A 12,777-nucleotide genomic window follows, 5' to 3' on the forward strand; every position below is an offset into this window, starting at 1 on the left:
TTAGAACATAGAGACATGTTCAAAACAAGCAAGGCTAATACTCTACCAATCTATGTTTTTTCGCTCGGTTTAAGTTGACAGATGTTTGTCAAGATTAAGATTACAAGTGAACTTAGTATCTTGAAAAAATGGCATTTTGTTTAAGCTCATAACACAACTCTCTATATATGTAGAACATTAAGAATTTCTTTATGAAAGTCCTCAAATAATTGGAGGAAATTGGTCACATAACAAGAACATAAAAGTATCCCATTACCAACCTAATATAAAGGGGACACCCACAAGAGAAGGGGTAATTGTTTTCGAGTTACCCCCTCTTCCCTTCACTAATTGCACCTCAAAGAGATATGAAAAATTTACCCCTCTCCCATTTCGCATGTGCGTGACTTGTTGTTACAACACCTTTCTTGTTGGTCATTTCTTAGCTCTTACCCCTCATGTGTGCGTGTGGGGCACCTTAAATGGCCATCCAAAATCCGTAGAACTTTCTTTTCCCCTAGTTCCACTCTATTGGTTATATCCATCTTTGTTATCTAAGGGTCAGTGGGAACACATCCCACACAAGGAGCAAAGAAAGCAGTGTCTGAAAGTTAGGGTTGATTATGTCAGACAGAGGGTATAAAAGGAAAACCAATTCAAATTCCGAGGGAATGTGCGTGTTTCAAACTTCTCTTTCACAATTTTGTTGAGAGGCTCGGAGTTCGGAGCCCCACGTAAGAATACTGTGAGTCTGTGATATATAGTTGCCCTTGTGCTGTGCGCGCGCGTGTGTGTGAGTGCATGTGTGAGTCACCCCACACAAACACACATTTGCCCTCTCTGTGTCTCTCTCGTCCTCCGCGTTATGCTCATAATCTTCCCACATACATGACACACACACACATTGTTTTCTAGTATTTTCTCTGCTGCGTGCACATGCTTACCGTTTGCTTGGAGGTCTCGTACTCCTTTGAATTCATCCCTCTGTCCATTCTATGCTCTTGGCATTTTTTAGCAGCAGATCGCGCCCGCTTTAAAATAAGCACAAGGGGCGCTCATAGGGATTTGAGGAGGAAAAGCCTGTCGGCCAGGTTCTACATGGTAGCTTTGGAGCCTTCATCCCACAGAGGAAGAGAGGGCCTTTGTATTGGTTGTTAGCCCGCTTTTTTTCTTTTCAATTCCCTGATTTCACTCCGTGCAAGAAGAAGCCCTACGAATAAAGCTTATAATTTTCCCTCTTCTTTCTGCTGCTGTGCTTGCAAGAAACATGTCGGCCATATTGGCATGCAACAGGGGCTTGAAATTCTTGTGAACCAGGGGTATTCTATTCTATCTCTTCTGAAAGAGACCCATCCAAGCGTTATCCATGATTGAAGTGGGTTTTTATTTTTTCGAGCTGGCCAAAGGCGCATGCAGTCCATGGATGACCATACATTGCTAGACAGGAAATCGATGCATGGGCGAGGTGGGTCAGCTTAGCATATAAGTGAGTATATATGCGTTAGCTGTGAGATGGGGATGAGTGCATAACACAGACATGTGATCGCGTGCAACAGGGAAAGCGGATGCTTAAACTAGTGCAAGCGGAGCGTGGGGTGGAGGTGTATAAAATTGTGCATGGCCAGCAACGTTAAGTCAAGCTTTGGGTTGATGAAGTCAAGAGCTCTGCTGCTCGAGGAGCGCCTGCTTGGGGGGAAGAGTGTGCGTTTTTGAATGTGAGATTAGCGCTTTGGAAATCCCTAATCTGGCTTGATTAGTGAAAAAGCTAACTACTGGGCGTGTGGGTGCGTGATCGCGTCCTAACTAAGAAGTATAGGCTGCCTCTCATGGCGTTATCTATGGTGAAGCTTGACGATCAGAAGGGCGGTCATAGGAATAGCAATATATCCGTTTCTAGGCCTCAATATTCCCAGTGTGATAGTCATGAGCCCAAGCTGGTGCTTCCTTTCTTCTTGCCTTTCCTGCAAACCTGTCAAAGCTATCAGCAGGAGTTTCCAGCAATCATTAATTCTCATCAGCCTACTAGTGATGCTGCTACAGCCGCAGTAACGCAAGCCCAGCAGAGCATGCCAGTAAATAGCCCACCGATGGGAGATCAGGGGAGCAGTATCTATCACGGTTCTGTTCCGTTGACGCATGATGGATGTAGCCGCACTCCTGTAAGTGCTGCCATGCCTGAGCAATCCTTGCAGAAGTCTACTATCGGCAAATCCACTACCACGATTGCAGCAACTTCTTCTGGTGTGAATGGAAGCATGGGTAACGCATGCTGGCAGGAAAGGGCGGTGTACTGCGTCAATGAAAGAAGCTTCCCGTTGCAACAAGCCGGCACATCATTGAAGCGTTTTGCATGCGATGAGTGCACAGGCTTGCAGGCAGTGAATGCAGGAATGATCAAACGAGGACGGGTAGCGCCAGAGGTGGCCGCCGAGACAAGGGGTGAGACAATATCTGGGCTGGAGGAGATATTTGCAAAGATACAGAGAAATACGGCGCAGAATCAGCCGCGTGTGGGCGATGGAGCTGTGCATGGGCAGGCGTCGAAGTCGAAGGAGGTGCAGGTGCAGGCGGGAGGCAGCAAGGAACCCCATTATCGCGGGGTGCGACGGCGGCCGTGGGGCAAGTACGCTGCAGAGATTCGGGATTCCGCGCGGCAGGGGGCCCGCATCTGGCTCGGCACTTTCTCAACGGCCGTGGAGGCGGCGTTAGCCTATGATCGAGCGGCTTATGGCATGCGCGGGGCCCGCGCTATGCTCAACTTCCCCATGCCCGGCGTCCACCCTGCACCCCCACATCTCTTTCCTGCTATCCCCCCAATCGCCCCACCGTCCCCCTCCCCGTCCCTGCAGCCCGCCATGCTCTGCAAACCTGTCCCCTCGGCATGGCACGCTTTGTCCACCACGCTTCTCCACCAGCAGGCTGCTGCTTCTCTCTCCCCTAGCACCTTCGCTCCACGCCCACCTCCCCACAGATATAGTAGCTTCCCTTCACCCACTCCCTCGCTCGTCCAGTCCCAACAAAACCACCTCAGTAATCCAGGCCCCCAGCCGTCCACATTACTGCATACAGCCATTCCTCTCCATAGCCTTATTAATCCAACGTACTTTCCTCCTCAAAGGATCCAAGGAAAGCTCTGCCAGCAAAGCCTACGGCGGCCGCCGCCCCCACCTCGCTACGCAACCATGCCCAACGCTCACCAGCTTATTGCAGGAACAGCTACATCATGTTATGAAGAGAAGCCTTCTCTGGTGCAGAGACGCTTTTCGGGTGGAGGGGGCTTCACTTATTTTCAGGGTACTTCTAGCGACGAAAGCCTGTCTCTCCCGACCTTGCAGTGTAAAGGTCCTGCTAGCCCACAGAATCTAACCGTTGATCTTTCTTATGAGACTTCTGCAGGCGTGGAAGGCGCAGCGCAATCTGCATTAGTCGGGGCCAGGAGTTCCAGCTCAATATTATCGCTTCAGGGAAGCTTGCAGCAAGTGGTCTCGTCTGCATGCGCATCATTAGGGTCTACAGCTCCATTTCAGACCGGCATTAGCGTGAGCCAAGCAAGTGAAGAGAATGTGGGGCCTGCTTCCACCAGCCTGGCCTCTACGGACAATGTACAAGAGCTATCTTCCTCTGCAGCGAGCTCTGATGAGTCCGATGTTGATCGCTTGCCCCCTCTGCAAGAAATGTCCCACCTACTGTCGGATTGGCAGCCTAATATGTGGGATCTGCACCCCCTCCAATACGAAGAGGACCAGTACTCGGCCTACTCTGATGCATCCCAGAGCGAGGAGATTTTGCAGTTCTTGCCCTTCTCATGACCCTCTAACTACAATACACTCCGGTCCCGCTGCCGACCTTTTCCTCTTCTGCCTTCACGTAGCGACCTTCTTAATAACTTTTCACTAATTTTCTTTCCGCCTTGGAGAGTTACCGTGGTTTCAACTTAATTAGCCTTTTGTCTGATTACCCTTGTCTTTTTCAGTTATTACAAAGCCAAATCCTTACTCCCACAATTAGATGGTGTTCTTTTATCAAACACTTTAGCATCATCAGGGAGCTTCTTCCAATATTTGTCAAATAATTATAGCAGAAAAATCTCAGGGCTTTTGTGTTGGTACTTACCAGCTTTATTCTCGTCAGAAATTTACATTTTCTTGGTACACTAAGATTGTCATCCTTAATGCTCCTCTTCAATGAAAGAGGAGTATCATGGGGTCAAAAAGTTTGTCTTGTTGATTCTCATTGCTTCATTAGTTTAGAGCTACAATGCTTGTCATAATTAAGTTTAATTGTTTTACGTACCATAGCTGAGGAGACTTGTTTGGATTAGGCAATCCTCGTGGAGCACATGATTCATATATTTTGTTAACTATAATCGTTCACTTTGGTTATGGGTTAATAGAGAAAAGTTCCATTTGCCTTTCATTGATTGTGCAAGGAACAAATAAGGCAACAAACATGGATACTAGTACATAGCTCCACTCATTGAGGAGTATCAAGACTCTTGTAGGCATAGCCGAAGAAACTCTGGATACTAGTACATAGCTCCACTCATTGAGGAGTATCAAAGACTCTTGTAGGCATAGCCGAAGAAACTCGTATGGATTAGGTAGTTTTTGTGGAGCACATGATCCATTTGTTTTGTTAACTCTTATCTTTCACTATAGTTATGGGTTCTTTAAGAAAGTTTCATTTGCTATTTTCATTCATTGTGCAAGGAGTTTATAAGGCATGTTTTCAACACACAGAAGCTAGATTGTTATTAATGACAACTCTTACTCATTGTAAGGTAGCCAAAAAACATGGATACGTACATAGCTCCACTTATTGAGCAGTTTCGAGTCTCTTGTAGGTTAGGATTGGCATTGTTGAAGTCTCCTAGCCTATGGAGTAAAAGACATTTTCATGTGAAATGCATTCTTATATAGATAATGCTTGATTGGCTAGGTTATGGTGAATTCTCAGGTATTTAAGTAACATATTATTATTCGCACTGCTTGAAGCTTTCATGTTTTTGTTTTACCATAGCTGAGGAGACTCGTTTGGACTAGACTGTCGTCGTGGAGTACATGATTCATTTATTTTGTTAACTGTAATCTCCCACTATGGTTATGGGTTAATTAAGAAAGTTCCATTTGTTATTTTCATTGATAGTGCAAGGAACTTATAAGGCAGGTTTTCAACACACATAGAAGCTAGATTATTATTAATGATAACTCTTACTCAGTGTACGGTAGCCAGAAAACATGGATACATACATAACTCCACTTATTGAGAGTTTCAGTCTCTTGTAGGCTAGGATTGGCATTGTTGAAATCTCTTGGTTTATAGAGCAAAGACATTTTCATGTGAAATGTATCCTTTATGTAAACAATGCTTGATTGGCTAGGCTATGGTGAATGCTCAAGTACTTAAGTAACATACTATCATTCGCATTGCTTGAAGCTTCCATGTTTTTGTTTTACCCATAGCTAAAGATACTTGTTTGGACTAGGTAGTTGTCGTGGAGCACATGATCCATTATGATCCATTTATTTTGTTAACTATAATTTTTCACTATGGCTATCCTTCATGTAAACAATGCTTGATTGGTTAGGCTATAGTGAATGCTCAAGTACTTGAGTAACATACTATCATTCGCATTGCTTGAAGCTTCCATGTTTTTGTTTTACCATAGCTAAGGATATTCGTTTGGACTAGGGAGTCGTCGTGGAGCACATGATCCATTTATTTTGTTAACTATAATTTTTCACTATGGCTATGGGTTAATTAAGAAGTTTCTTTTTCTATTTTCATTAATTATGCAAAGAACTTATAAAGCATGTTCTCAACACACACATAGAAGCTAGATTGTTATTAATGACAACTCTTACTCATTGTAAGGTAGCCAGAAAACATGGATACGTACATAGCTCCACTTTTTGTAGAGTTTCCAAGTCTCTTGTAGGCTATGATTGACATTGTTGAGATCTCTTGGCCTATGGAGCAAAGACATTTTCATGTGAAATGTATCTTTATGTAGACAATACTTGATTGGTTAGGCTATGGCTCGGCTATGGTGAATGCCCAGGTACTTAAGTAACATATTATCATTCGCATTGCTTGAAGCTTTCATGTTTTTGTTTTACCATAGCTAAGGATACTCGTTTGGACGAGGCAGTCGTCGTGGAGCACATGATCCATTGATTCTGTTAACTATTATCTTCCACTATTGTTAACTATTATCTTCCACTATGGTTATGGTTACTTAAGAAAGTTCCATTTGTTATTTTTATTGATTGTGCAAGGAACTTATAAGGCATGTTCTCAACACACACATAGAAGCTAGATTGTTATTAATGACAACTCTTACTCATTGTAAGGTAGCCAAAAAACATGGATACATACATAGCTCCACGAATTGAGGAGTTTTATGTCTCTTGTAGGCTAATATTAGCATTGTTGAAATCTCCTAGCCTATAGAGCAAAGATATTATCTTGTGAAAATGCATCCTTATGTAGACAATGCTTGATTGGTTAGGCTATGGTGAATGCTCATGTACTTAAGTAACATACTATCATTCAAGCTTCCATGTTTTTGTTTTACCATAGCTGAGAAAACTCGTATGGACTAGGTAGTTCTCGTGGAGCACATGATCTATTTATTTTGTTAACTATAATCTTTCACTATAGCTTTAATGTCTACAAGCAAGAATTTGGAAGATCAAATGCAATAGAAAGCCAATCGGCATAGAGAGACTCAATCTGCAAAGAGTTTTTAAATGAGAGTGATCTTCACTACAAGAGGTTGTGTGCTCTTGTGACGTTGTTAGCGTCGGAAATACACTGGGTTTTTATAACCCCAGGCGGTTTATCGATCCATCAGACGTTTGCGGCCAATATTGCTCCATACGATCCACATTTCTAAGGTCAACTCTGGCTCCCAAAGTATCTTTCTTGCCGGTCAGATGGTCTCATAGTAGATTACTCACATTCTTGAATATGTGCATTGGATCGAGCAAGTGATTGATCATGAGTCGGGGCCAGTATGGTAACTCGTACCATGGTAACTCGTACCATAGAGATAATCTCTTCATCCCTGGAGGCAATCCGTCATCGCACATCTCCTTCTGCTCTAACCATGCTTGTGCAAACATCCTTGGTGGCTCTCTTCCCAAAAAGCTATCGCGTAACACATGATTCTCTGGAAGATACGCTTGATGACCTTCGTAGATTTTCTTCTTCAGTGAGGGCGCCCTACGTGCATTCAGTCTAGATCCACATGTGACACATGCTCTGTATCCGTTTGTTTGAAGCCCTGCATGTATACACATGATAATAGATCAACTATGGGAAAAAACAAGATTTACAGTGTCTGAGTGAGGAGTGTCAATAGATCACTTGAGCATTCTGTTAGCCTGGGATAGTCATGCATGGTCCACATTAGAATGCCTCTGATCAAAGCATTCCGTCGTCCTGTGTGTCGGCTCATATCCACCACCTCTATGCCAATCCACAATTGTTGTAGCTCTTCCAATAGTGGACGAAGAGACACATCCATATTCCCCACTTTATATCGCCCTGGCACAATCAAGCTTAGCCATAGGTGCCCCTTCTTCGTAGTCAACCACGGGGGAATGTTGTAGTTGACGATGACAACGGACCATACACTGTAAGATGTTGATCTTTAACCAAATGAATTTACGCCATCCATAGCCAGGCCTAAGCGCAAATTTCGAGCTTCCCCGGCAAATTTCGACCATGTTTCATCTATATGTTTCCAGGCTGCGCAATCTGCAGGAATTCGTAGCACACCATCCGAAGATTTATTCTCCTCATGCCATGATGCTAGGGCGGCCATGGACTTACATTCGAAGAAATGCTTGATACGAGGAAGCAGAGGAAAATGTCGCAAAACCTTTTGTGGAATTTTTGTCCCGTGGAGATCTACTCGATATCTTTCGGAATCACATTTCGGACACTTCTCCATGTCTATGTATTCCCCTCTGAAAAGAATGCAGTCATTAGGACAAGCGTGGATAGAATTGTAATCCATCCCCAAGTTTCGCAAAATCTTTCTTGCTTCATCTCGGGAATCTGGCATCACATTGTCAGCTGGTAGTATGTGCTCTTTAAGCAATCTACACAACATAAAAATACGATATAATCGTGTAAAAATCTATCAGATCATTATACATTTAAAGTTTTATTAAAGTAAACTAATTGTAATAGATCACCTGAAAAGCGTTGTGACGCTAGTGTCACTCCATCCAAACTTTGCCTACATGTTGAGAAGAACCAAGAGTGCTTTCAATCTAGACATACGTGCTCCATTATACAATGGTGTATTGGCTTCACTTTTCATATCATCATAGATAAGCCTTTTTGAATCCATGATCGTCTCGATCATTTTATGAATCTCGGGCTCAAACATTGCCTCGTTGGGAATGTGCTTTGCATGATCATCCCCCGAGCTGTCAGAGGCTACATCTTGTGGTCTCCCATATGTTGCTTGACCAAAGCGCCTGCGAACACGTCTATTGGGTTGTAAGATTGTTGCTTGTTGGCCAGCGTCAGAGTCCGACGAGTTATAAATGGCAACAACTCGATCTATAATAGATGGATCGAACTCGCCAAATTCGCGAACGTGCTGCAAAGAAACACGTCTTGTCCGTCGCACAGCATGCTTGCATTGATTACAAGGACATAAGACCCTCGTTGAGAGATAGGTGTTTCGGTTGGACGGTCCCACATCCTCGTCACTACTCATAATGAGGATAAAAATCTTATAACCTGGACAACAAATTTAATATTCTATTGGCATTCTTCGTCTTATCTCTCTCTCTCTCTCTCTCTCTCTCTCTCTCTCTCTCTCTTTACCTCACATTCTCTAGTCATGTCTAATCTCCGCACACCTCGGTCTAGAGGTGCACGGAGATCAGAACCACCGGGTTATAATCTCGTCTTTATTGGTCAATACCTATATTTGTGGGTACAAGAAATCTACAGACCCACGTCTACATGATACTGCATGTAGTGGACAAAACCCCTTTGCCTCTTCTCTAGCTGTAGCACTTCACAGCATCTTAACATCTTTTCACAGTAGATTTTTTCATTGTTCGTCTAACTCTAAACCCTAAACCGTAAGTAATTCTTGCGTGGACTCGATCTAACGTAAATAAGCGTAAATCTAAATAAACGTAAATCTAACTAAAAATAAACCTAAATCTAATTTAACGTAAGTCTACATCTAACCTAATCTTTAACGTCTTTTGGGATAGTTTCCTACGACGTTAAAACTCTCTTCTTCTTGTGTGTGTGTGTGTGTGTGTGTGTGTGTGTGTGTGTGTGTGTAAACCTAAATAAACCTAAATAAACCTAAGTCTAATCTAATATAACATAAATCTAAATCTAACGTAAATTATGTTATATTAAAAACAAAGAACTAAACTAACAGGGATTATAAGAACCTTGAAACTGATTTAACACATAATTTTTCATATAACTCGGCAAGAGTTGGCATTCTCATCACTAAAGATGTGAGAGTTAACTTCCGGCGGTGACGCTGCCTCATCTCCATCCACATCTGACGACAGCAATTGGCCCTTTAGACCCATGCCAAGTATGATAGATTGGTTATGCCATTTCCCTCTTGAATAATAGGTCTTGAGTTCAACTCCTCGTCGGCTAGATCTTTAGGTCTTTTAATTTTAATTAGTTTCCTACGACGTTAAATTAATTTCTCTCTTTTTCTCTCTCAACGTGTGCGTTTTTTTGTTTATGCATGTTTTCTCTCTCTTTTCCTCTCTCAATGTGTGCGTTTTTTGTTTATGCATGTTCTCTCTCTCTTTTCCTCTCTCAATGTGTGCGTTTTTTGTTTATGCATGCTCTCTCTTTTTTCCTCTCTCAATGTGTGTGCATTCTTTTTTTATGTATGTGTGTGCGTTTTTGTTTATGTTTGTACTCTCTCTCTCTCTCTCTCTCTCTCTCTCTCTCTCAAAAACACTATGTGTGTGTGTGTGAGAGAGAGAGAGGGAGAGAGAAAGAGGGGAAGGGAACATGAGAGTGAGGAGAGGGAAGGAGCATACCTGGCTCTCCTTCCTCTCCTCGTGTGTGTGTGTGTGTGTGTGTGTGTGTGTGTGTGTGTGTGTGTGTGGAGAAGAGAGAGAGAGAGGGAGAGTGTTACCTGCTCCTTGCTTCAGGGCGTTGAAAAACTCAAATCTGAAATCTGAGTTTTTGAGCACTCTCTGTTATTTTTTTAGCTCAGTCGGCGTCGCTATGAGCGTCGCAAATTTACAGGTATATTTGCGACGCTCATAGCGACGTCGGGATTTTTTTTTTTAGCGTGGCTGTGTGAGCGTCGCTAATATGAATAGCCTCTTGTAGTGCTTCTCATCATATATTTGCTTGATCCAATGCGAATACAAAAAGGCACACTTTGAGTGGATATAATAAGTGGCGATACATTAGCTAAATATTCCACTATCTTTTCATGCTTCTCTCCTTGTTGCTAATTCTTGCAATATATACACACACATATGTATATTGATGTATGTAAATTTAAAAACACATGTATACTCAAAATATACACACATGTAAATATACATACAATTACTTTCCACACACATATATATGCGAATACTTATACATTTCTATAACTATAAAAACTATATATATTGATAACACAAATATGCAAAAGTAAATTGCTGCATCATTAACAAAAAGTTCAATGAAAATAAGCACTATATATTAGGATGAAACAACTCATGATATAATAGTGAATATACGTACACACAATATTGATAATAAATATGACAATGCCCTTAGGATATTTTTGAGTTCATTTTGAGAGATTTTTAAGAAAAATTATATATTGGCATTCTCTCTTGAAATCTGTGGAGTCAAAGAAAGCTTGTCTTTAATAAAATCATTCAAAAAAATTATACTTGTCAGTAGATTTTTTTCACAATCATATAATTATCGCGATTGAATGTATCTCATCATTTTGGAGGGAGATTCAAAAATTGTATACTTCTCTTTGCAAAGTTTTCATTGATTTTTTTGCATTGAGGAATAATGATCCTAGCTTGTTACACCCACATTTTTTTGTTCAATGTTTTAAATATTATCCACACATTGATTTGGATTCTCAATATCATTTATCATGTAATCAAAGTGAAAAGAACACACAAGTGATTCTTAGAGACACAAAGATTCAGAGCAAAGAGAATGAAACATGTAAGTATTTAATTACATGGTTCACTTTATCTTTTGAATCCTATGATTATATATTGTTTCTTGTGCATCTTTAAATTTTACTGGTTTTTTGACCCTTTGATGATGATGGAGAGCGTATTTTGCTTGGCTATTTCCTTGCTTTTGTGACTGCTCCTAGTTGCTTCTACAACTACTTTTCCTCTAAACGCAATTCCAACTGCAAATCCTCAATTTTCTTTTGAAGTAATAAGTATTCTGCCTTTTGTTCTTCCTTGGCAAAAGTCCGATATGGAATGTTTACCAATGCAACCATTTTCTTCCTTAGTTCCATCCACACATGCTTCCTATGATCTTTGACCTCTTGTTTAAGCACTTCTACATCATGTGGTAACGTGTACCACCCTTTAAGATCTAACTCTTCATCATTCATATCCCTGAGTTTACTCTCCACTTACTTGCAAACTTGAACTCTGCTTAATAGGATGCTATTTTCAGATTGTAATTTTGAATAATCAAATTGCAACATTTCAAGTTGATCATTTAGAGCTGAAGTCCACTGCTCCTTCCATTGCTGAATTGTTTGTGTACTGCTTTCTCTCCTACTTATATGTGATCTGTAGAATGAAGCTGAATTCTTAACCTTCTTCAATTCCAAACCGTAGAAGATTGTAAGGGACCTTTTATGCAAAAAATGGCACTGACAAAAATTTTGCACAAATTGATGAAATAGCCTGTGCCTGTAGTAGAAATAAAGGCCGAAATGAACCCAAATTAGAAATTTGACTAGACTAAGCTCAACGAGTTCCCAAATTTTTTGTCGACCTGCGAATGCTCACCAAAGCTCACTGAATTGGAGAAAGTGAGTAGGCGTTTGCTAGAGCTGCAGGATTGGCTAGCTGCATGTTTCAGTCAGCTTAAACGTCTTAGTGTTTGGCCATTTTAGTCCGTTTGAGACCATTTCACTCCGCTTGGAGCTAGCGAATTTTGGTTATATGGACATGTTTAGACAGTTAGGATAGGTCGTGTAAAGCCACTTAGGGTTACCAACTTAGGGTTTGACCGCTAATAGATGGCCATGTTGGGACTGTTAGGGTAGGTTGCATAAAGCCGCTTAGGTAAGGCCACTCTAAATGAGATTAGGAATGTGTTTGGCCATTTCAATTTACTTAGGGCTAGCCGCTTAGGATTAGAGGCTTTTGGTTTGATTGCTAATAGACGGCCCTATTTGGACGGTTAGGATAGGATGTGTAAAGCCGCGTAGGGTAGTGTTTGGCCATTTCAGTGTGCTTAGGGTCAGGCTGGCCGCTTAGGGTTAGAGGCTTAGTGTTTGGCCACTAATAGATGTTAGCGTTTAGATAGTTAAGGTAGGACGTGTAAAGCTGCTTAGGTTAGGCCGCTCCAAATTGTATTAGGGTAGTGTTTAGCCATTTCAATCCGCTTAAGGCTAGCCCTTAGGATTAGCGGCTTAGGATTGATGTCTTTTGCTTTGGCCGTTAATAGATGGCCATATTTGGAGCGTTAGAGTAGGCCATGTAAAATCGCTTAGGTTTGGTCGCTCCAAATTGGATTAGTGTACATTTGGCCATTTCAATCTTCTTAGGGCTAGCCACT

At 41.7% G+C, this 12,777-nt stretch overlaps 1 protein-coding gene across 1 annotated transcript; it reads left to right on the forward strand.

Annotated features, from left to right (window-relative positions):
• The first annotated feature begins 207 nt into the window (after positions 1-207).
• Positions 208-3,950, forward strand: LOC147453164 (uncharacterized). The gene has a single exon (XM_086519098.1). It carries the CDS (start codon positions 1,806-1,808, stop codon positions 3,786-3,788), a length of 1,983 nt encoding a protein of 660 aa, XP_086375224.1. The 5' UTR covers positions 208-1,805; the 3' UTR covers positions 3,789-3,950.
• The last annotated feature ends 8,827 nt before the right edge of the window (positions 3,951-12,777 follow it).

The sequence above is a fragment of the Adiantum capillus-veneris genome, chromosome 8 (assembly GCF_014529385.1).
Source record: "Adiantum capillus-veneris isolate H3 chromosome 8, ASM1452938v2, whole genome shotgun sequence".
Taxonomy (NCBI): domain Eukaryota; kingdom Viridiplantae; phylum Streptophyta; class Polypodiopsida; order Polypodiales; family Pteridaceae; genus Adiantum; species Adiantum capillus-veneris.

What these genes read in the sequence shown, in the direction of transcription:
- LOC147453164 (XM_086519098.1), top strand. Translation starts at nt 1,806, where the DNA reads ATGGCGTTATCTATGGTGAAGCTTGACGATCAGAAGGGCGGTCATAGG.